The sequence below is a fragment of the Chiloscyllium plagiosum genome, unplaced genomic scaffold, assembly GCF_037043375.1.
Source record: "Chiloscyllium plagiosum isolate Xiang-an unplaced genomic scaffold, Cpla_swu_hap1 HiC_scaffold_23, whole genome shotgun sequence".
Taxonomy (NCBI): Eukaryota; Metazoa; Chordata; class Chondrichthyes; order Orectolobiformes; family Hemiscylliidae; genus Chiloscyllium; species Chiloscyllium plagiosum.
Window position 1 is genome coordinate 50,108,665 of NW_028270161.1, and position 24,815 is coordinate 50,133,479.

The 24,815-nt window shown below is 42.7% G+C and overlaps 1 protein-coding gene across 2 annotated transcripts in view; it reads right to left on the reverse strand.

The window, feature by feature from the left end:
* LOC122561491 (serine/threonine-protein kinase 33-like) overlaps nucleotides 1-24,815 on the reverse strand; it is a 108,077-nt gene that overhangs the window by 38,252 nt on the left and 45,010 nt on the right. For both annotated transcript variants that reach the window (XM_043713239.2, XM_043713238.2), the window contains exons 3-4: nucleotides 10,111-10,224; nucleotides 3,764-3,868 (exon numbers count right to left, since the gene is read on the reverse strand). In XM_043713239.2, the coding sequence (XP_043569174.1) occupies nucleotides 3,764-3,868; nucleotides 10,111-10,224 (219 nt within the window). The remainder of the gene's footprint in view (nucleotides 1-3,763; nucleotides 3,869-10,110; nucleotides 10,225-24,815) is intronic.

The following is a 24,815-nucleotide window of genomic DNA, read 5'->3' on the forward strand; positions in this document are numbered from 1 at the left end:
TACCTCCAGCTGATCCATATCCAGCTGTATCCTCTGACAATCCTCCTCACTATGTGTAACTCCATCAATCTTTTAATAATCCACAAACGTACTGATTTTACCAGCTACGTTTTCTTCCAAATCATTAATGTAGACCACAAACAGCAGAGGTCTCAGCACTGATCCCTGTGGAACACCACTAGTCACAGCCCTCCATACCGAAAAGCATCCTTGCACCACTATCCTGTGTTGCCTATGACTAATTCAGTTCTGTATCCATTGTGCCAGCTCACCCTGATACCATGTGACTTCACCTTTCATACTAGCCTATCATGAGGGACCTTGTCAAAGGCTTTACTGAAGTCCATGTAGACAACATCAACCACTTTTCCCTCATCAATCATCTTCGTTACCTCCTCAAAAATCTTGTTCACGTTAGTGAGACACTCCCTCCTGTGCACAAAACCATGCTGTTTATCAATAATAAGTCTATTTGCATCTAAATGCATCTTGTCCCTGAGAATCTTTTCCAAACATTTTGTTGCCACTGATGTGAGGCTCACAGGGCTGTAATTTCCTGGATTATCCCTGCTACCCTTCTTAAACAATGGGACAACATTGGCTATTCTCCAGTCCCCGGGACCTCAACTGTGGCCAAAGAGGATACAAAATTGTCTGTCAATGCTCCAGCAATTTGTTATCCTGGCCACCTAAATACTCTGAGATATGTCCCATCAGGACCCAGGGATGTATTTACCTACATATTTTTTAACACCTCTTCCTTTGTAATAGCAACTTGGCTTAGAAATTCCACACTCCCTTCCCTGATATCATCCTCCACCAATTCCTTCTCTTTGGTGAATACCAACACAAAGTATTCATTTAAGACCTCACCTACCTCTTTTGGCTCCACACATAGAATCCCTCCTTTGTCGAGTGAACCAACCCTTTCCCCGGCTACTCTCTTGCTTTTTATATTGTTATACGAAACCTTGGGGTTCTCCTTAATCCTGTTTGCTAATGACTTTTTGTGACCCATTTTAGCCCTTCTAATTCCTTGTTTATGTTCTTTGCTACTTTCCTTATATACTTCAAGGACTTCAATTCCCATTCCCATTCTCTTAGACCTTACGTATGCTTTCTTTTTCTTTTTGACCAAGGTCATAACATTCCGGGTCATCCAAGGTTCAGGCATCCTTCATTCTCGCAGGAATGTACCGCTCCCGAACTCTTATCAGTTGCCATTTGAAATACTCTCACATGTCCAATGTAGATTTACTTCAAACAGCCACCTCCAATCAAAATTCTTGAGATCTTGCCTAATATTGTTGTACAAAGTTAAAAATCACACAACACCAGGTTATAGTCCAACAGGTTTAATTGGAAGCATTAGCTTTCAGAGCGCTGAGTCCAATTAAACCTGTTGGACTATAACCTGGTGTTGTGTGATTTTTAACTTTGTACACCCCAGTCCAACACCGGCATCTCCAAATCATTCCAATGTTGTTGTAGTTTGCCTTTCCCTAATTTATCACATTCACATTGTTATCCCTCTCCATTGGTATCTTAAAACTCACAGTATTATGGTCACTGCTCCTGAAATGCTTCCCCCCTTAAACTTCACTCACTTGGCCAGGCCCATTTCCCAAAACCAGGTACAATTTAACCCCTTCCTGATGAAGAGCTTATGCTTGAAATGTCAATTGCCCTGCTCCTTTTCCAGCACCACACTTTTTGACTCTGATCTCCAGCATCCGTAGTCCTCACTTTCTCCCAGTATAACCCCTTCCCTGGTTGGACTGTTTACATACTCTGTCAAGAAACCCTCCTGAATGGTCCTTACAAATTCTGACGAAAGTTGGTACTGCAGATGCTGGAGATTAAAGTCAAGGTTAGAGTAGTGCAGGAAAATCGCAGCAGGTCAGGCAGCATCCGAGGAGCAGGAAAATCGATGTTTCGGGCAAAAGCCCTCCATCAGGAATGCTTACAAATTTTGCCCCATCCAAGCCCAGTCAATATAGGGGAAGTTAAAAACACCCACCGCAACAACTCTGCTGGTTTTACATCTTTCCAAAATATGCCTACATAATCTGTCCTCTATCTCCCACTGGCTGTTGGGAAATCTGTAGTATATCCCCAGCATTTACCCCCAAGTAAATTGAAGGTTTTCTCAAGTGAATTTAAATTCAAGTAATTAAACTTGATTCCTCTGAGAAAAGCAGGATTTGAAACAATCCAATGTGGTGCTAAACACCATTCTGAATTTTCACACAAAATGGATTCCACGTGGAGGATGGCAAAGCGGGAAGTTTAATGTTAGTAGAAACAAGCACTGTGTTGGGAACAGTCACTCAGCAATGGTTTTCTTCAAATTGGCCAATTCCTGATCAAAATAGCACTTGCTGTCTAAGTAAAGGCAGGAAGTGAGTTCTGGCAGCTAGTGTGCCATTGCTGGTGCAAACATGATGGGCCAAATGGACTCCTGCTGCTCCATGATAATTCTGTGATTCTGTGAATAGGAAGTCAATAGAATGCCTTTGCAGATGAACGAGGGAGTAGCATTCTCTCTCTCCAACGGTTTTAACTTTAACATAAAAAATGCCTTCATCATCCCAAATACCATTGGAGGATTTGAACCCCTCCAGAGCTGACTGTGGTTCCAGTTCAGTTGAGGCAAACCTCTAAGCCTGCCTGGAGTATTAGGCCTCTGGTTTCCTCATAGGAGGCGATCTCCAGGCAGGTGGCCTCTTTCCCTTCACCTGGGAGCCAATTTGGGGCGTATCAGGAAGGTGATACCATAGTGATATCATCACTGGATTGTTAATCCAGAGACCCAAATAAAGTTATGGGGACCCAGGTTTGAATCCCACCATCGCAAATGGTGGAATTTGAATCTGATAAAATAAATCTGGAATGAAGAATCTAATGCTGATCATGAAGCCAATGTCAATTGTCAGGAAAATCCCAACTGGTTCATTAATGTCTTTTATGGAAGGAAATCTGCCATCCTTACCTGGTCTGGCCTAAATGTGATTTCAGAACCAGAGCACTATGGTTGACTCTAAACTGCCATCTGGTCAATTAGGGTTAGGCAATAAATTCTGGCCTAACCAACGACACCCTCATCCCATGAATTAATATTTTTAAAAACCGGAATTTTCTCACCCTTTAATACCGTGGATGTCAGCGTATAAATCAACTTTCAATGCCTCAAGGAACCTCTCCAAAAACAGGGGTTATGTTATAAACTGAGTCCAAAGTAACCATTGATGTGGGTGGTCATCAATTTAGAATAACTTCTGATGCAAAGAGTGGAAATGAGACATGCTATCCTTGTAACACACCTGGTATTATCCACCTCATGCATGCACCCAGTTATGAGTAAGTAAATCCTGAATATTGTGAGATGAGAAACTGAAGCTCACTACTGAAGCAACTGCTATGAAAAGAAGGAATAAGCTATACATTGAGTGGAGCCAAAAGCATGTCATTTGGAGCTAGAAGCATGGGTTCATCATGTTCACCAGGTTTAATTTAATTATGCAATTTATAGTAAACTGAATTACATACCCTCTGTCTGTATATTGTTAATCCTGCCATCACCCACCTCTGTTCACCTTTCAGGAAGATCAATCAATGAAGGGCAGATAGACCCCTCAGGGTGGCACATATGAAAACAAGTTGCAATACCACAAGAAACATTAATGGCAATCAAGAGGAATGTACTGAGTAAATATTATACAAAGCTCAAGTTTTCCTAAGTACTTAGCTAGAAAGCCATTACCTTTGTTGTTTCATAAACTTCTTCTAGTTTAATGATATGTTCATGGTTCACCATCTTCAAGATGGCAATCTCCCTCTCCAGCATTTTCACAGCATGGCTCCCAGCCTGAAATGAGAAGATGGGAGTTTTGTTCAACCTCTGCAGCAAATATCACAGCAAATCATTTAGATACAACACACAGAAAGGAACTTTTCATTTTCTGGTCTGGTAACTGGAGGGGCAGTGCAGTTGATGTTTGGATGCCTACAATTCAAATATGTTAGAGTTTCTCCCTGTGAATGCTATCCAGTGCCTCCTGCTGGAAGCATTATGTATTGGTGCCAAGTGTGCAGATCTGTGACTTGTTGACTGTTCGATAATTCATTGACCCTGGCATCAAAACTGGCACTGAGTAATGGGTACCTGGATGATTTAGAATTTTGGGTGTGGGATCCATGAGCCTCCAACACATGCTGGTGACAATAAAGAATGCAGATAATCTCCCACAAAGTATCTGAAATATTTTGATAGTGTTGAAGAAATATTGGAACATCAAATACTGAGCAAAAGTACAGATTGCATGCTACCACATAATATTCTATGACCAGGAGTGGCAACCAAGGGGCAGGGAAATGGGAAGCCAAGTAGATGATTGCTAAATAGATTGAATAAGTTTGACATACTCAAACATCCATACTTTTTCAATACAATTCAGACTCACTGACTAATCCCTCTGGCATATTACGAGTCTTGATTTAATTGAAACATATATATATCCCGAGGGGACTTGACTGGGTTGACATTGAAAGCATGTTCCTCATGGGAGAACTTAGACCGAGGAGTCATAGTTTAGAAATAACTGGCTGTCCGTTTAAGACCATGATGAGGAAAAATAATGTTTTTCAGAGAGTTGAGAATCTTTGGCACTTTTTTTGATTAGATTAGATTACTTACAGTGTGGAAACAGGCCCTTCGGCCCAACAAGTCCATACCGACCCGCCAAAGCGTATACTACCCAGACCCATTCTCCTACATTTATCCCTTCAGCTAACACTACAGGCAATTTAGCATAGCCAATTCACCTAACCTGCACATCTTTGGATTGTGGGAGGAAACCGGAGCACCCGGAGGAAACCCACGCAGGCACGGGGAGAATGTGCAAACTCCACACAGAGAGTCGCCTGAGGCGGGAGTTGAACCCGGGTCTCTGGCGCTGTGAGACAGCAGTGCTAACCACTGTGCCACCATGCTGCCCACTAGGCCAAGTGTTAACAAATGGGACTAGATTAGGTTGGGATATTTGGTTGGCATAGGCCAACCAAAGGGTCTGTTTCTGTGATGTAGAATTAAAATCCCTACAGTGTGGAAACAAGCCCTTTGGCCCAACAAGTCGACACTGACCCTGTAAAGAGTAACCCATCCCCCTACATTTACTCCTGATTAAGGCACCTAACCTACACATCCCTGGATACCACAGGCAATTCAGCATGGCCAATTCACCTAACCTACACATCTTTGGACTGTGAGAGGAAACCTCATACACATACAGGGAGAATGTGCAAACTCCACACAGACAGTCACCCAAGGCTGGAATTGAACCCAAGTCCTTGGCTCTAGAAGGCAACAGTGCTGACCACTGGGCTACCATGCTACCAATGTCGTTTTGCCTCTGTGACTCTAGATGCTGAATATTTAAGTATGTTTAAGGTAAGTGTAGATAGATTCTCAGTGACCAAAGAGATGAAAGATTATCAGGGATGTGCTGGAATGTAGAGTTGAGGTTAAAAGCAGATTGGCCATGGTCTTATTGAATAACGGAATAGGCTTGAAGGGTTGAGCAAGCCTGCTCTTGCACCTTATTGATATGTTTGAATTAATCGTTAAGTTATTAAATGTAGGTGATAACACTGGCACAGGAAGGAAGAACTTTAGTTCTACATATAGAGTGGAAATGAAAAGGTTGAAAGGGAATTTGGTAAGAGATATTCAAAATCACGGACATCTTCAGACAGAGTAGATAGGGAAAACTATTCCAACTGATGGAAGGATCGACTTTGAGAGGGCATAGACTTAAAGTATTTGGCAAAAGAAGAAATATTTTCACACAGCAAGACCTGGAGTGCACTGCCTGAGATTTGATTTGATTTATTTATTGTCATGAGTGTTGTTTAGCATCACTACTCTCTGGTGCCATTTTAAGATTAGATTACATACAGTGCGGAAACAGGCCCTTCGGCCCAACAAGTCCACATCAACCCGCTGAAGAGCAACCCACCCAGATCCATTCCCCTACATTTACCCCTTCACCTAACACTATGGGCAATTTGCCATGGCCAATTCACCTGACCTGCACATCTTTGGACTGTGGGAGGAAACCGGAGCACCCGGAGGAAACTCACGCAGACACGGAGAGAATGTGCAAACTCCACACAGACAGTTGCCCAAGGCAAGAATTGAACCCGGGATCTCTGGCGCTGTGAGGCAGCAGTGGTTGCCACCGTGCCGCAGAGAAAATAAGCAAATCAAAACACAGTTAGTGTTGTGGAGCCAGATTCAACTGAGACATCCAAGAGGGAGGTGAATTATTATCTGAAAAGGAAGATGTGTGGGGCTATAGGAAGATGTCAGGGAATAGCATGAGTTGAATTGCTCCTTTGGAGAGCTAGCACAGATATAAATGGGCTGAGTGGCTTCATTTTGTGCTGTAACGCTTGTGTTATTCTGTGTTAACAGTGGTGGTTTTGCCTCTGAATCAGAGAGTTGTGATTTCGACACCCCACTCTTGAGAGCTGAAAATATAATTGAGATCTTTTTAAAGAATTAGTTCTTGGGTTATTGGCATTGAGAGCAAGGTTAGAATTTATGGCTGATCCCGAGAATGACACATCAATGGAGTCCTGAGGGAAGGCTGCACGTTAGAGATGTCAGTTTTCAGTCAAATTGTGGTCCTGTCTGCTTTGAGGATAAAAATGATCCCATGACTTCATCTCATCCCAACAATTCTGGTCTCCCTGCTATAGAAAAGATGCTGGGAAACTTGAAAGGGTTCAGAAAAGATTTACTAGGATGTTGCCAGGTTTGGAGAGTATTAAGCTATGGGGAGAGGCTGAATAGACTAGGGCTATTTTCCCTGGAATATCAGAGGCTGAGAGGTGACCTTAGAGAGGTTTATAAAATCATGAGGGGCATGGATGGGGTAAAGAGACTTGGCCTTTTCCCCAGGGTGGGGGAGTCCAAAACTAGAGGGCATAGGTTTCAGATGAGAGGGGCAAGATTTAAAAGGGATCTGAGGGGCAATGTTTTCACACAGAGGGTGGTGCATGTATGGAATATGCTGCCAGAGGAAGTGGTGGAGGCTGGTACAATTACAACATTTAGAAGGCATCTGGATGGGTACATGATACGAAGGGTTTAGAGGGATATGGGCCAAATGCTGGCAAATGGGACTAGATTAATTTGGGATATCTGGTCAGCATGGATGGGTTTGACCAAATGCTCTGTTTCCATACTATACATCTCTATGACACCATGCAAAGCAGGGTACAAATCTCCCTTGAGACAAAAGTAGAGATTGCTGGAAAAGCTCAGCGAGTCTGGTAGCATCTGCGGAAAGAAATCAGAGTTACTGTTTCGGGTCAGAACAGAGTTGCCAGATCTGCTGAGCTTTTCCTGCAATCTCTATTTTTGTTTCTGATTTACAGCATCTGCAGTTCTTTCAATTTTTATTCAAGTCTCCCTTGCTTTCTTTCCAGATTTTTTTTTAAATTATAGATGGCCTGGGCTAGCACTTTGAGGGTGTAATTTCAAAGTTTGCTGGTAACATGAAACTCCGAAATGAAGTAAACCATATAGGCAGAGGGGGTCGGTAAGCTAGATGTCTGGTTTGTGATGAAGAGGGGTACCCACCACGTGGGTTCAACTCCCACACTGGCTGAGGTTGCCATGAAGAAGTCTCCTTTCCAACCAAACCCCTCACTTGAGGTGTGGTGACCCTCATCAGTTTTACTTAATCAGTCATCTCTCTCTCTAATGGAGAGGAGCCCTATGGTTTAGTAGCATTATGGAGGCTTTACCTTTTAATAACCAGCTTCAGAAGCATAAAGGCAGACTGGCGAAATGGAATGGAAGAATTGAAGATATGTTTACATGTAGGAAGTTGTGAAGTGATATATTTCGGTTGAATGAATGATGAGAGACAATATTGGCCAAACAATGTTAATGGCATTGTAGGAATAAAGAGACCAGGCGATTAGTATGTGCAAATGTTTGAAAGAGGCAAGATGTGCCACAAAAGCTGTTGGAAAGACATATGGGATTCTTGGATAGTATAGAAAGAAGCATTAAATATAATTGTTGAGGGTGTTCTGCTAAGTAAGAATATCCTGAATCTTTTTTTTTCAGTCTAACCCCAAATTTGAGGTTTGAAAATTGTCATCAGTCCTCTGTGGGAACCACCAAGAAGCTGGGGAAGGGCAAAGAGAAGGGCTATCAAAGCAGAGGATTGAAAAACTATGAAAGTGAGAGATGGGGATCAGTGCTACATTGCTGCCTCTGACCCCAAATCCTAAAGTTTCAGCCCGTGATCCCAGTTGGCGTCCTGCTCCCATTGTAGGAAGCCTTGTGTTAAACATTATAAATCCCTGTTTGAACCCTAGGTCCAATTCTTTGGTCAGTTCTGAGGACCATATTTTCAAGGAGGATGTCAAGGCCTTAAGAATAAAGAACTTTGGTTATGTGCAGAACCTAGAGAGGTTGTGTTATTCCACTTACAGTGGAGAAGGTGACAGGGTATTCAAATAAAGACGGTCAAATTTTTGAAAAGGTTTTTTCGAGTCAATGAGGAGAACTGTCCCCAATAGCCGAAGAAATGACCAGAAGATACATTGGCAAAGGCTCAGAGTCTTGATGAGAGGATGATTTCTATATTAACAACTTTTTCTGATCCAGAACACAATACCCAAAAGTGTGGTGGGATCAGGTTCAATCATAACTTTTCAAAGGGAAATCAACTGAGAACTGCAGAACTTTGGGGAAAGGGTGAGGATACAGAATGAAGTGGATAGCTCTTTTATAGTGTCAGAGAGCCATAGTGATATACAGCACAGAAACAGACCCCTCAGTCTAACTCGTCTGTGCTGACCAGAAATCTGAAATTAATCTCGTCCAATTTTCCAGCACTTGGTCCATATCCCTCTAAACCCTTCCAATTCGTATACCCATCCATATGCCTTTGATGCTGCAGCAATCTATGGTTCTGTGATATCTGTTGGAATGAAAAGACCAAACTAAATTGAGCAGCCAGTGCTCCCAACCTGGAGATTCCTCCAATTCTGGCTGTAATTATGGCCCTGGTCTCTTTACCATATGGAAGGTGGGCAATAAGGGATTCACATGAGTTTGTGCAGAAACGTAGAGCACAAGTTCCAGAGGATTTTCACAACAGCAAGAAGAAGGAACATGTTTTCTACTTGTTAACTCAGAAAGCTGTTTAAATATTCTGTTCAGGAAATTCTTCCTATCACCTGCATCAAAGCTGGCGCTGAGTTACACTGCATTGGATGATGCTGCACTGTGGGCTCTATGATCTTCCAACTCATGTTGGTGGCAGTGAGGAGCTTAGATAATCTCCCCCAAAATATCTGAAATCTTTTGATAGTCTGAAAAATGGCATGGTGGCTTGGTGGTTAGCACTGCTGCCTCACAGCACCACGGGCCTAGGCTCAATTCCAGCTTTCAGGCAACTGTCTGTGGGGAGTTTGCATGTACTCCCTGGTGCCCTGGTTACCTTCCAAAGTCCAAAGATGTGCAGGTTAGGTGAATTGGCTATGGTCCATTGCCCATTATGTGGAGATTAGCAGGGAAGGGTTGGGATTCTCTTAGGAGGGCTGAGTGGCCTACTTCCACACTATGCTTACTAAACACCAGTTAAAGTACATGTTACCCCATAATATTTTATGAATGGCAGAAATGGGAATCAAAAGAGATAATTCCTATCCTACATGACCCTCTTCTAACCTTTGAGCCTAACAGATTCATCCTGTGCCTATTATTCTTGCAGTATAAATGGTGATAAACAGTAGAGTACTGTACTTTCCCTTACCTGTACTTTTTAAACATTCCCTTGGCCCAGGTATGAATGGTGACTGTTTCTTCGGTGGCAACTGGACAGCCCAGACACAAGGAGCAGCAGCTCAGTACATGGGTATCAATCTGAATTCTCTTCACACTTCTCCTTCTATCATTCAGAAGAGGAGAGCTTTCTCTACTCCACATCCCCATTCATTTCCCCACCCCACGGACAACACAGGCCAAGTTTAATGAGTCATGAAATGAGTGGAGGATTCAATTTCTTTTAGGAAGAATGTTACCTTTTCCTTGTTCAGTTTCTTGATGGCCCATGTTGTGTCTGTGGAGATGTGTGTTGCCTGGACAACAACACCAAAGCTGCCTTTCCCCAGATTGCGTCCAAACTGATAGATCAGCTGGAAGGCAATTGAAAGAGATGTTGTGATTGACAGTTGACAGTTCATGCAACAGTCCTTAAAAAAAACTTACAGCCATGAAGATCATGTGTAACCTATATTTTAACTGAGACCCAAACTAACACAATTCAGTCAGGATATATATACATGAACATATTTCTGAGCCAGGAGGCCTAGGTTCTCGTTGGCACGGTGGCTCAGTGGTAAGCACTGCTGCCTCACAAGACCAGGGACCCTGATTCAATTCTACCCTTGGGTGACTGGCTGTGTGGAGTTTGCACATCCTCCCATAGTCCAAAGTTGTGCAGGTTAGGTGGATTGGCCTTGCTAAATTGCCCAAAGCGTGCAGGCTGGGTGGGTTAGCCTTGGGAAATGCAGGGAAAGGGTGGGAGTATGGGTTTGGCTGGAATGTTCTTCAAAGGATGGATGTGGACTTGCTGGGCCGAATGGTCTGCTTCCATACTGTAGGGATTCTGTGAAGCCCCACCTATTATACAGGTGTCTTACAACACCTCGGGTGGTAGGTCAATTAAAAATATCGATACTGAGGAGTGGTAATCAATCCATCCACACACTTTTGCGGTAGAGCTGAGCTAAGCTCATGGTTTCTCTGACAGTTTTCATCCCAGCTCCCTCAGGAATAAGAAGCATGCCTGAACCTTAACTGTTCCCTTGCAGTTCTCAGTGGTCAGGGGAATTCAAACCCCCTTCCCCATGGCAGTGAGTGTTGTTTTCTGTGGACTTTGAAAGTTCTAAGGTTGCTCACGCGATTGTTCATTATTCCACTGGCACTTCTTTGTTCAGTGTGAATACCCACCTCAGACAGTCCCTCCACACAACAGAGCTAACTCCTGCACCACCCCACCCCACCTAATAATCATCCCTCCCTCATTACTCTCCCTCACTCTCCGACAGTGATTGCTTTCTGACAGTGATCACCTTCTGACAGTGATCACTCTGCCTCACCCTCCGACATGACCACCTCTCCAATCCCCATTGTTATCCATTTCTAACAGATCGTTAATATTTCAACAATGTCCGTGAGAGTGTAATGGAATTTCCCTCTAGTATGAGGAACTCCTCTGCGAGCAGAGCGCCTGAGCAAAAAAAAACTCCATGGAGATTGTAAACATGTAATACCAGTGTCTGCACATACTGAATGAGCCCCATTCCCAGTAGTGTGACTTCAAAAATAAAATCCAGTGGTGAATTCCCTGCCCTTCATGTGTGAAATATTGATCCTGGAGGTCAAAAGGGACCTTTGTTATTCTTGCATTCTGTATGACAAGACTTTTGGACAGGTTCTGTGAGCATTAGGTGCTGGATGAATCCCACTCTATTCTGCCTCAACATTGGAGCCTTATTTCAATGTATGCCATTCTATTTTCTGGGAGGTATGGATCGATTTTCCTTTTAGCATTCCAATATTGCACAGTATAGTTATGATTACGAATGGTTTTGGGTCAATTGTAGCTTATCATATGTTAGTGTTTTAATATAAAACAAACAAGATTCAGGCATTGTGGGCAAAACAATTAGCTTAAAGAAGTATTGACCAGAAAGATATTTCCCTCAGAGTGGTGCACTTCTCTAAGTGTTATTGACCATTATTCTGGTGCATGGACACCCTAACCCCCCCCCCCCCACCCCACAAAAAAACATAGACATTCAAACAATCATGAGAGGACAATCAAGTTGAGTGGTTGCTATATGCAGCACCTACTGAAAGTGATAGGAAATCATTGGAAGATTTTGTCAATTAAAAACAGAAAGTGCTCAGCAGGTCTGCTGCATAATTGTAGTTTTTATACGTTTGACAGAAGGGAGGAAGAGTGAGTGGAACAGATGGTGAGGTCGAGTAAAAGATAAGGCTTGGTGGTTAACACTGCTGCCTCACAGCACCAGGGACCCATATTCAATTCCAGCCTTGGCTGACTGTCTATATGGAGTTTGCACATTCTCTCCCTGTCTCTGTGTGGGTTTCCTTCTAATGCTCTGGATTCCTCCCACAGTCCAAAGATGCACAGGTTGGTGGATTGACCATGCTAAATTGCCCATAGTGTTCAGAGATGTGCAGGCTCTGTGGATTTTACCATGGTAAATGCAATGCAATAGGGATAGGGTGGGTCTATGTTGGATGCTCTTTGGAGACTCGATGAGGGCTCAATGGGCTGAATGGCCTCTTTCAGCACCGTAGGGATTCTATGATTCTAGAAAGAAAATATTAATGATAGTAAAGGAGTGAGAGAGATATAAAATAAGTGTTAATGATTGGTGCATAGGGAAGAAAATGGATCCGGTGAGAGCAAAGTCAATATGAATGAGATGTGTTGGAAGATGCAAGTAGTTTGTGATCAAAATAGAGGAGAGAGGTCATACTCTGAATTTGTTCAGCACATGGTGAGTCTTAGAGGCTGTAGAGTGCCAAAGCAGAAAATGAAGTATTAGCATGGAAACAGGATAGTTTATTGAAATGGCAAGCAACTGGAAGGTCAGGACCATTTTTGTAGGCAAGGCTGAGTCTGTCTCTATCACAAAACAACCTGTGCAATGGCTCTTGAACACAGATGCATCAGACACCACAGGCTGAATGTTTAGGCCTATTTGAGGTGGTAGGCATGGTGGTAAAATACCTACAATGACCAGTTTGCTGAGTTCTTGATGCCATTTTCAGTGTGGCCATTTCAGAAGGGTGAATTTAAGTTGCATATTAGGCTTGCTTATGACCTAACAAAAGCCAGCTGGGGTTTTCAGGTTGATCTGCAGCCCCACAGATCGGTGAGGCTAGTTTTGATGCCTAAAGGCAGGCATTTGATGGCAGGTCACAATGCCTTTTTTTTTAATTTCAAAAATATACTTTATTCACAAAAAAACACATCCTATACAAACTTAGTCACTAAAGCAATTTGGTTCTGTACAGTCTTTGCATATGGAGAAACAGACAAATACTGGAATTTGATCTTCCTGAAAGTTCCACAAATCCAAGGCATTTCTTACTTATGCAAGATGCTATTTACATATTTTTGAGGCACCAGGAGATCCACTAATTGAGCAGACCCCCATTGTACTCTGGCTGAAAAGCCTCAGATGGTGGTCTCTCCCTGTCTTTCCTAAGCTTTAGTGCGTCCCTTAGCATGTAGTCCTGCAACTTGGACCGGGCCAGTCTGCGACAGCCAGTCAAGGTCAACATCTTGCAATGGAAGACCAACCAGAATGGCTTCACTCTTGGCCTCAAGGCCTTCCCTGCCCCTACCTGGGTGCTGGAGAGGACAGGTGCCTCTATGTAGAGAGGTTCTTCCCTCTGCGGTGAGAGCCTGAGTGGAGATTTAACTTCAAAATTTAAAAACATTGGAAGCTGGGCATCTGTATGAGAAATGCTCCTTCTCTTACCATTTATTACAGCTCTCAAGCTGAAAGATTGCTTGATCCTCCTGATTTGAGATCCAACTGGCCATCCTTAATTGGAAAGAGAGCCTATTTTCCTATGCTAATTAGGAGACATCATTGAGACAATCCTATTGAGTGGCTGTTATCATCTCCCCCTTCCCCTGGATAGCCTCAATACCTGGGAACCTTTGGAGGGAACATCTAGCCATATGGCAGCAGATCCATTGTCGCTGTTGCTGGCCTTATGTATCCATCTTTCACCTGCGCAGATATCACACCAATTTCTAAATGCTTATTCTCAGTGCTTTAAAATGTCAACTTTCAAGTTGCTTTCAGCAAGCCCTACAATTTATTTAATTGCACTAAGTCCACGCACAAGCAAGCACAGGGAGAAATGATAGTAAACAGCCTCAGAATCAAACACACAATATCAACACAGGACCCTTCCGTCTCCACAGCCCAACAGATTACTGACCCGACAGCACCTACAGAGTCCAAAGGGATTAGATGCCCCCTTCGTCCACCCTAGCACCCAAGCACACCACCCTAAACATGCGGAGCTTTCAGTGAGTGGTTGGGATATATCGTGGATCTAAGACCGAACCAGAGAGAATGTGGTGGATACAGGCATCAGTGAACCAGCCTACTGAATGAGGGCAATGGAACACTAGTACCTGGAGCACAATATTACATCCTCTGTGCACACCTCAGTAACACCAGTTCAGCCAGGGTGGAGAAATCTACCTCAGAGGCCACAACATAACTGCACTTTGGAGATGAGGAGCTCTATCCCTGGCATTCACAACCGTGGATTTACGTAGCAAGCTCCTGGACCTAGAGACTGTACGACTGGAAATCACTCCAAAGGCAGAACGAAAGGAGGGATGTCTGGTGTGTGTGTGTGTGTGCTTCTACATTGTCACCGAGTCCTCCGGTGGGACATAAAGCCCAGAGATAGGGGTACTAACCACAATACTCAAGATAGCCTCTAACTCCATTTAGGTAGAAAGACGATCATTTATAAAGTAAAAAAACGAAACATCAATCTCTACTCACAACTCAAAGAAATAGAACTGTCAGCAATTTCAATATTTGGATGAGTTAAAACATTAATCTAATCTAAAAGATCAAGCTTTGTAACTAAAAGTAAAACAAGGAATAACTTAATTGCTTTGTTAAGCTGTCAGGTAAGTCAGTTAAAATAAATATATCAGAAATGTTCAAAATATAGTTGCATTAAATGACTGGGAAACTGTACTCTAAACACTGGAGTTTCAACAGATCAAGTGCCCTTTCTTTATCTTCATGTGTCTTATGTTTTTAAAACAAGGCATTAACTCACATAAAATCAGCTCTTATTGAAGACCCGTGGTTACAGCAAGGTAGTTTTGGAGAGAGATTGAAGCCATGATGTAGGACGTTTTGATGTAATTCAGGTCAATTTCCTCTTGTCCTGAGTCAGATCTGAGACAGCCATCAGGAGGCACCTACCATTAGTGGTCTAAATAGGACGCCAGAGAGGCAGGATATCAGAACCCATGCCAACAGTCTGTCCTTTATATTGTGAAGCCTTGACCATTATTCATCTGATGAACCATTGGAAAGAAAGGCACTCTGCACAGTTACAATTTGAGACATTCTTGGCCCTGATATCCTGCCATCCTCACCTTTCATTGATCCACGCATCACTCAAAGTGGAGAGGATGTGCTGCCAAAGCTATGCACTTGCTGAAAAATACGTTGTGTGGGACCACAAAATATCCGCATGTAGGTGTGTTTTCCATCTTTGGAAGGTGAGCAGTATATTTTAAGGTGTCAGTTACTTAAGCATCGCCTTTATTATGTGCATTTTAACCAGGCATAGGGCACCAAAACATTTGTGTAGTAGAATTCTTGGTTGTAACTCAACAGTACTCTTTCATCTCTAAGTCAATGGAGACTAGAGCATGTAGTCTGGACTCAATCATTGTGCGGCTAGGAGAACGTGAGGACTGCAAATGCTGGAGAGTCAGAGTTGACAAGGGTGGCACTGGAAAAGCACAGCATGTTAGGCAGCATCCGAGGAGCAGGAGAATCAACATTTTGGGCATGAGCACTTCATTGGGAATCACATTCCTGATGAAAAGCTTATGTCCAAAGTGTCAACTTTCCTGACCTTCGGACGCTGCCTGACCTACTGTATTTTTCCAGCGCCACCCTTTGCGACTCAATCATTGTGCGCGTAGGCTTGGATTTTCTCCATGTCAGGAGAATTCAGGACTTCTTTAAAAATGGTGATGGTTCCCAATTCCAGGATTCCCAGCCTCATTCCTGGGCTCTCCAATCTGCAGCAGCTCCTTTACCGACTGTGGGCTGGTGCAGGTCAGAAGTCTGCACCCAGTGTTCACAACCTGCCAACTCCATTGCTGTGATGGGCATGTATCAGTCCTCTGTGACGTCCAGGGAGCTGGGCCAACGTAACAATGATTTGTGGTTCACTGTGCCTCAGATGTAGTGGACCATCATCTGCTGAAGGGCACTTGGTGAAAATTAAGCTTGGAGAGTTCTGCTATACCAATCTGTCAGGTCCTGCACTGACCCCCAACCATCTCTCCTGGCCCTTCGTGTCCCCATGCAAATAGCCTCACCACTACCATCTCCATAGCCCCTCAATCCATAACACTTCTATGCCTATTGACTCACTCATGCACGGTGGGGAAACACTGAACTCTGGAGTGACAATAGATAATCTGTTTAGGCAACACAGTTAAGGTAAATCTGTCAGAAGTGTTCAAATTATAGTTGCATTATACGCCTGGGAAATTGTACACTAGATAATGAAGCTTCAGTAGATCAAACACTCTTTCTTTAGGATGTGGACAAAAGCTTTAAGAGCAAGAAGGCTGAACAAACAGAAGCAGAAGGCAATCACTCACTGTACAAGCCTGCTCTGTCATTCAATAAACTCATGGCTGACTCTTCTTTCACATCAGCTCCACACTGTCAGGCAAAAGAGAGGACTGCAGATGCTGGAGATCAGAGTCTAGATTAGAGTGGTGCTGGAAAAGTACAGCAGGTCAGGCAGCATCCGAGGAGCAGGAAATCGATATTTCGGGCAAAAGCTCTTCATCAGGAATGAAGGCTCCACACAGCTCTCAAAGCTTTGATATTTGTAAATCTACCTCCCCTTTTAACACTTCCAGTGTCTAGCCTCCCCTAACCTCTCGGGTAGAGTAATCCTGACATTCATTAGCTTCTGGGAGAAGAAATTCATTCACGTCTCAGTTTTAAATGCATGTCCCCTTGTTCTGTAACTATGCCCTTAGTTCAGGATTTACCCACTAATGGAAACATTTTCTCAACAGCTACACTGTCAAGCCTCCTCAGAATCTTGAATGTGCCCACAAAACCGCCTCTCATTTTCTAAACTTTAATGAATAAAGGCCTAACCTGTTTAGCCATTCTTGATAAGCCAACCCTTCATCCCAGGAATTAGCCAATTGAGTCTCTTTAGAACTGCCACTAGTGCCAGTACATAAAGTCAATAGACAATAGGTGCAGGAGTAGACCATTCAACCCTTTCAGCCTGCACCACCATTCATTATGATCATGGCTGATCATCCATAATCAGTATCCTGTTCCTGTCTTATCCCCATAGTCCTTGATTCCACTGTCTTTAAGAGTTCTATTCATCTCTTTCTTGAAAGTAACCAGAGACTTGGCCTCCACTGCCTTCTGGGGCAGAGTATTCACAAAGAATCATAGAGATGGACAGCACAGATACCGATCCTTGGGTCCAACTCCTCCATGTTGACCAGATACTCTCAATTAATTTTGTCCCATTTGCCAACACTTGGCCTGTAACCCTCTAAACCCTTCCTATTCATAAACCCATCCAAATGACTTTCAAATGTTGTAATTGGAATCCACCACTTCCTCTGGCAGCCTATTTCATACATGCTGCATGGAAATGTTGCCCCTTAGATCCCCTTTTCTTGCCTGCTCACCTTAAACCTATGCCCTGTGGTTTTGGGGTCCCCTACCCTGGGGAAAAATAAAACCTTGTTCCATGCACCTCATGATTTTATAAATTTCTATAACGTCACCCCTCAGTCTGTGATGCTGCAGGAAAAACAGTCCCTATTCAGCCTCTCCCGAGAGCTCAAACATCCAACCCTGGTAAAATCCTTGTAAATCTTTTCTGAACGGTTTCAGAACATCTGTCCAATTCAGGGAGATCAGAAATGAATGCATTATTCCAAACTCATATACTGAATGCACTGACTAATAAAGGCAAGTATACCAAATGCCTTCTGCACTATCCTGTCTCCCTGCGACTCCACCTTCAAGGAAGTGTGAACCTACACATCCTTTTTTAAACTGTACCTCCATTTCCAGGTGGGCTTTACTGACATCCACGAGCTCGTTGGATGCTGCCTGAATTGCTGTGCTCTTCCAGCACCACTGATCCAGAATCTGGTTTCCAGTATCTGCAGTCATTGTTTTTACCCCTTTACTGACATCCAGTACTGTTGAAACAAGACTGCTCCCTATTTAAATTACAACTCCATGTGATAACGTTTGAAATTCCATTTGTCATAATTACTTGTTCCATCTGCATGCTCACATTAGTGCTGCATCAACAAGAATACCCAGATCCCCCTTGTGCTGCACATTATCAGATTCTCTCTCTATTTAAATAGTAGTTTGCCTTTTGATCATTCTTAGCTCCTTCCTTTCTATATTAAACGCCATCAGCCAAGATTTTACTAATTCACTCAACTAATCTTATTCCTTGAAGATTCCTGATGTCCCAGTCACAAAATTCCCTCCCCTCTATTTTTGTATCATCTTCAAATTTGGACACATTACACTCTGCCCCTCCTCCAAGTCATTAATCCACTATTTATGTTTATTCAATCTGAGAAAGACCCCTTAATTCCAACTCTGTTTTATGTGTGTCAATTAATCCTCAATCCATGCTTAGACATTACCCTCAATACTATGAGCTGCTACCTGATGCAATAATCTTTTATGTGGCACCTTATTGAATGCTTTCTGAAAATCTAAGTACGCCACATCTAGCAGTTCCCTTTTATCAATTCTACTGATTACATCCTCAAAGAACTCTAATAAATCTGGCAAACATGATTTCCCTTTCACAAAACCATGTTGATTCTCTTTGTTTGTATTGAACTTTGCTAAACATCTTGCTATTTTTCCTTAATAAGAGATTCAAGTGTTTTTCCCAACAACAGATTTTAGACTCACTGCAGTTTCCTGCTTTCAGTCTCAATATTTAAGCAGGAGTGTCAGATTAACAGTTTTCCAATCCACTACAACCTTCTTGGAATCCAGAAAGTTCCAAAACATTTCAAATAATGTCTCCACCACCTCTGCAGGTAGTTTGATGTTAGTGCAAAACGAGAAGACATCAATTTAAGATGGATTCACTTGTCTCTGATAAATGCTGTTGGGGACTGACACTGGGAGCCACTGGGAGTTGACTCGGAGAAAGTATGGCAGAGTAATGAAAATGTAAAACTTGTCACCTCATGGAATAGTTGTGATGAATAATGTCCGTGTACTTAAGGGGAATTTTGATAAGCATATGAAGGATTGGGTGGCATGGTGGCTCAGTGATTAGTGTTGCTGCCTCACAGCACCAGGGACACAGTTCAATTCCTGCCTTGGACAACTGCCTGTGTGGATTTTTGCATATTCTCTTCTTGTCCATGTGGGTTTCCTCCCACAATCCAAAGATGTGCAGGTTAGGTGGATTGGTCATGATAAATTGCCTGTAATGTCCAGGAATATGCAGGCTAGGTGGGAAATGTGGAGTTATTGGGATAGGGGAGTGGGTGGGATACTCTTCAGAGGTCAGTTTGAACTTGATGGGCCGACTAGCCTGCTGCCACATTCTATGAAGGAGAAAGAACAGAGAGGGCTGCAAATACAGTTTGTTGAAGAAGGAACAGAAGACGCCCAAGTGTGACATATACATCTGAAGTGGGCTGGCAAGGCTGAATGACTTATTTTTGTTTTGTCTATTCTGTGTAGTTTTATACAATATTCCCTTACAGATTCATGAGATGTCTGACCTGATAGCAACCAGTCCCTCCTACAAATGTATTCTTTTTGTAAATAATTCCATTTGTTGTAGGAAAGTAACTAACAAAATGGGGATCAGATATCCTCAAAGACTGTGTGTGCTTTGATCCCCTGTGAAGGATGGGATCAGTGCTGTTGCACTACATCTGAGTTTGACATTGTGACTCCCAGTGTCAGTTCCCAACAGCATTTATCAGAGACAAGACGATGGGACAATTTAGTGGACAGAATCTACCTTTTGGCCCATCTTTAGTTTGTGATATGAATTAACAAATGCATCAAGAAAATAATACTAATTCACTTACAAGGGTTTCACAATTAGAAGCTTATGGATTCCATCCCCGGGTCAGTGCAGCAGAGTAGTCATTAATTGTTGTTCTAGAATTTATGATGTTCATGATATGCGGAATTTCACCCACAATGTCCCTTCATTCCAATTTCAGAACAGAATGCACTAATATGATTTCCCAATGTCTCCATATCAACCAACTTCTTGGCATCTCTGAGAGAAAATGATCTAGTTCCTGACTGTAATTTGTGAATTGGTGAACGGGTTTTGATCATCTTCTTTTCCAAAGACACATTGAAATTGTCTAAACTCATTATAGTATGGGCTCAGACAATCAACAGTGGAAGGAACCTTTCATATTATCAATGTACGCTGGCTCTGTCCAAATGGCCGAGAGACAAATTATAAAGTAATGAAAGATAATAATTTAATGACCATTAAGTAAGCATATTTCATCAAGTTCAATTGCCAGCCACAGCCTAATCACCCATAATTTGTCTTTAATAGAATCATGCTAATTGCCTTTGATTAACTCAGACATTTTTAAAAGCTTATTTGTGTTATCGTGAATACTTCTATGATTTTGTCCACAAATAATCTTCAACTCGTTGATCTAAACTTTAGACTGATAATTCTTCTGAGCAAGGTGTCTTGTCTGAGCTGTTCTCCAGTTCCATGGCAGAGTACTTGAGAAGTACTAATTGATGAGGGAGAGTCTCCATTGTCTCATACTTTGGCTTCTTCCAACAACATAGTTAGTAACTTTGCAGATGACACCAAAATTGGAGGTGCAGTGGGCAGCAAAGAAGGTTACCTCAGAGTACAACGGGATCTTGACCAGATGGGCCGATGGGCTGAGGAGTGGCAGATGGAGTTTAATTTAGATAAATGCGAGGTGCTGCATTTTGGGAAAGCAAATCAGAGTAGGACTTATACACTTAATGGTAAGGTCCTGGGAGTGCTGCTGACCAAAACATGCAGGTTCATAGCTCCTTGAAAGTCGACTCACAGGTAGATAGGATAGTGAAGAAGGTGTTTGGTATGCTTGTTTTTATTGCTCAGAACATTGAGTATAGGAGTTGGGAGGTCATGTTGTGTCTGTACAGGACATTGTTTAGGCCATTTTTGAATTATTGCATGCAATTCTAGTCTCCCTCCTATTGGTGAGAGGGGAAAAATTTAAAAGGGTCTTAAAGGGCAACTTTTTCACACAGAGGGTGGTGCATGTATAGAATGAGCTGCCAGAGGAAGTGAAAGGAGGCTGGAACAATTACAATATTTAAAAGGCATCTGGATGGGTATAGGAAGAGAGGGCTTAGAGGAATATGGGCCAAGTGCTAGCAAAAGGGACTAGATTAACTTGGGATATTTGGTCAGCATGGACAATCTGGACCGAAGGGTCTGTTTCCGCGCTGTACATCTCTATGACTCTATGAATATTCAGGGCCTAGTGATTCATTCACTTTGTGTTCTATCAATTTGTTCAGAAGCTATTTTGTTTTCCAGAGTTAGTTCTGGTGGGCTGTTTTACATGATCCTTTCTGATCCCAGTTTTGAACTCATCTTTTGTCAATTTATGTGTCCCATGTCATAAGAACATTAAAAAAAAGCAGTCTCCTATGGCCCTCCATCTTGCTCTGCCATTTAATACAACCATGACTAATCCTCTGCCTCAACTTTCCTTTGCTGCTCCCTACCTGTATCCCTTGATTTCTTATAAAGGTTAATATTCTTACCACATCAACTTAAAGTGTTGAAATTTCTCGTCACTTCAGTCCTAAGTGATTAACCCTTGCATTCTAGAAGTCCCAGTCAGGAAAAACCCCTGTTTTACTTAAGAGAACATTAACCTTTTGTAGGTTAATGACCCTGAGCTTCCAGTTACCTGCCACTTCAATAGCACATTGTTTCCTGGCCAACATCTCTGTCTCAGGCTTGCTGCAGTGCTCCAGTGAAGCTCAGTGCAAGCTGAAAGAACAGCACCTCATTTTCCACTTGGGAACTTGACAGTGTTCTGGACTCAATATCGAGTTCAACAACCTTAGGGTTTGAGCTTTCCCATATCCTTACCCCAACCCCCAAATACTAGGCCTTGTTATAAAATAGTCTGCTATTACACACCATCTATTGTTAGCCACTAACAGTCTCCATTAATAGCTGTACACCTTCCTAATCAAATCATTATCCACTCCTTTGTCTATCCCACTGCTCTCCTCACTCTTAGGGCTCTGTCCCCACCTATTGTTTACTCCTTACGCTCTCCCCCACCCTATGTTCTGCATATAAATTGACATTTTCCTAGCTACCATCAGTTCTGAGAAAGGGTCACTTGACCCAAAACGTTAACTCTGATTTCTCTCCACAGATGCTGTCAAGCCTGCTGAGCTTTTCCAGCAATTTCTGCTTTTGTTTTATTAACCTTTTGATTTTATTTTGTTTTTGTAGGATTCCCCTCATTCATTTCCCTTTGATCCTATTCATTTCCCTTTAAACCAAATGCAAGCATTCCCCATAAATCCCTTGCCTAGATATTTTAAATATTCGATTGTTGGAATATTAATTTTGCTGTCTCTTTTAAACCTACACATGGATCACCCTTTAACAGCAATAACCACCCTCCTCCCACCCCACCAGCATTATTGCTGTTTATAAAAACACCAGTAAGATCACCCAATTTAATAACTAAACAAGTAACAAAATGCACTGCCTAGTGGGCCAGTGCAATAGTAACAGAAAGAGAAAGCTATTGTAGGGGAAGAGAGGAGGATTAAATCAAAATGGTTTTAGGGTGAGAGTTGAGGGTTAGGGTTAGGGTTAGGTTTAGGGTTACAGTTAGGATTAGAGTTAGAGTTATGGTTAGAGATAGGGATAGAGTTAGGGTTATGGTTAGAGTTAGGGTTAGGATTAGAGTTAGGGTTAGAGTTAGGGTTAGAGTTAGGGTGAGAGTTAGGATTGAGGTCACATTTAGGGTTATGGTTAGGGATAGGGTTAGGGTTACAGTTAGAGTTAGGCTTCAGGTTTGATCAGTTAAAGTTATGGTTAGTGATATGGTTAGGATTAGGATTAGGGATGGGATTAGGGACAGGGTTAGGGATTGGATTATGGATAGGAATTATGGATGGTGTTTGGAATGCTGATTGGGTTAGGGATGGGGTTAGGGTTTAGGATTAGGATTAGGATTAGCATTAGGGTTATGTTAAAAATCACACAACACCAGGTTATAGTCCAACAGGTTTATTTGGAAGTACAAGCTTTCGGAATTCTGCTCTTTCATCAGGTAGAATTCTGTGTAATATGATCTTACCCCACTATCTACCTGATGAAGGAGCAGCGCTATGAAAATGTATACTTCCAAAGAAACCTGTTGGGACTACAACCTGGTGTTGTGTGATATGTAACTTTCTCCACCCAAGTTCACCTTCACACCAGCACCTTCACACCAATCAACCACACCATCCCGTGGCCCAACATTTCAACTCCCCCTCCCACTCTGCCGAGGACATGGAGGTCCTGGGCCTCCTCCACCACCGCTCCCTCACCACCAGACGCCTGGAGAAAGAATGCCTCATCGGAACACTTCAACCCCAGGGCATCAATGTGGACTTCAACAGTTTCCTCATTTCCCCTTCCCCCACCTCACCCTAGTTCCAAACTTCCAGCTCAGCACTGTCTCCATGACTTGTCTGGACTTGTCCTACCTGCCTATCTCCTTTTCCATCGGTCCACTCCACCCTCTCCTCCCTGACCTATCACCTTCATCCCCTCCCCCACTCACCTATTGTACTCTATGCTACTTTCTCCCCACCCCCACCCTCCTCTAGTTTATCTCTCCACGCTTCAGGCTCTCTGCCTTTATTCCTGATGAAGGGCTTTTGCCCGAAATGTCGATTTTGCTACTCGTTGGATGCTGCCTCAACTGCTGTGCTCTTCCAGCACCACTAATCCAGAATCTGGTTTCCAGCATCTGCAGTCATTGTTTTTACCTCATTAGGGTTAATGTCAGACTTGGGGTTATGGTTAGGGTTACAAATGGGATTAGGGTTAGATCTCGAGTTGGAGTTTTGGTTAGGGTCAGAGTTAGAGTTATGGGTTAGGATCAAAGTTACAGTTATATTTAGGGTTATAGTTAAAGTTAGCGTAAGGGTTAGGGATGGGGTTAGGGTTTAAGGTTATAGTTAGGATTAGGGGTAGTGTTAGGGTTAGAATTAGGGTAGGGAAGTGGGTGTTCATCCAGCTCATGTCTACCCGAGAGCTTTGAGCGGTTTGCATGTTGTCTCTCCATGGACATTCAAGTACCAACATAACCATGGAAGATAGGCAGGGCGTGTGGATTGATGACCCCCTCCACTCCATCAGTCTTTTTATTTTATATCCAGAATGCTCTCAGACACAACTGAATTTTTTTTTCCCATCGCCAAATCATGTTGGTATTTTCTCCCATCTATTAACCACCAAATTATAAAGTTCCCAAATAGTAAATCACCCAGGTTTCCAATTGAATAATTTGTGTACAAAGCTCATGAAGGGTCCTCCAGCATTATTTTAAGGGAACATTTTTTTCTGTGTTCCGGTTCGTTGCTAACTGATTTCATTTGGTCCTGCTCAGTTTATAGAATTTATTGAGTCCTCTAGTGCTATCAAAATTGCGAAATAAACAGGAAATGTTTCTGCATGTGGTAAAAGCCTTGGTTTTGATATCAAGGGTTTTGATCAGATAATGTGCTGCTGGGCACCAGTGTTACAATTACCACTCCCAGCCCTGCAGATTGGGATTCAGTACAGATTTGAGAGCAGGGCAATGTGGTATGTGAGAATGGGGGTTAGT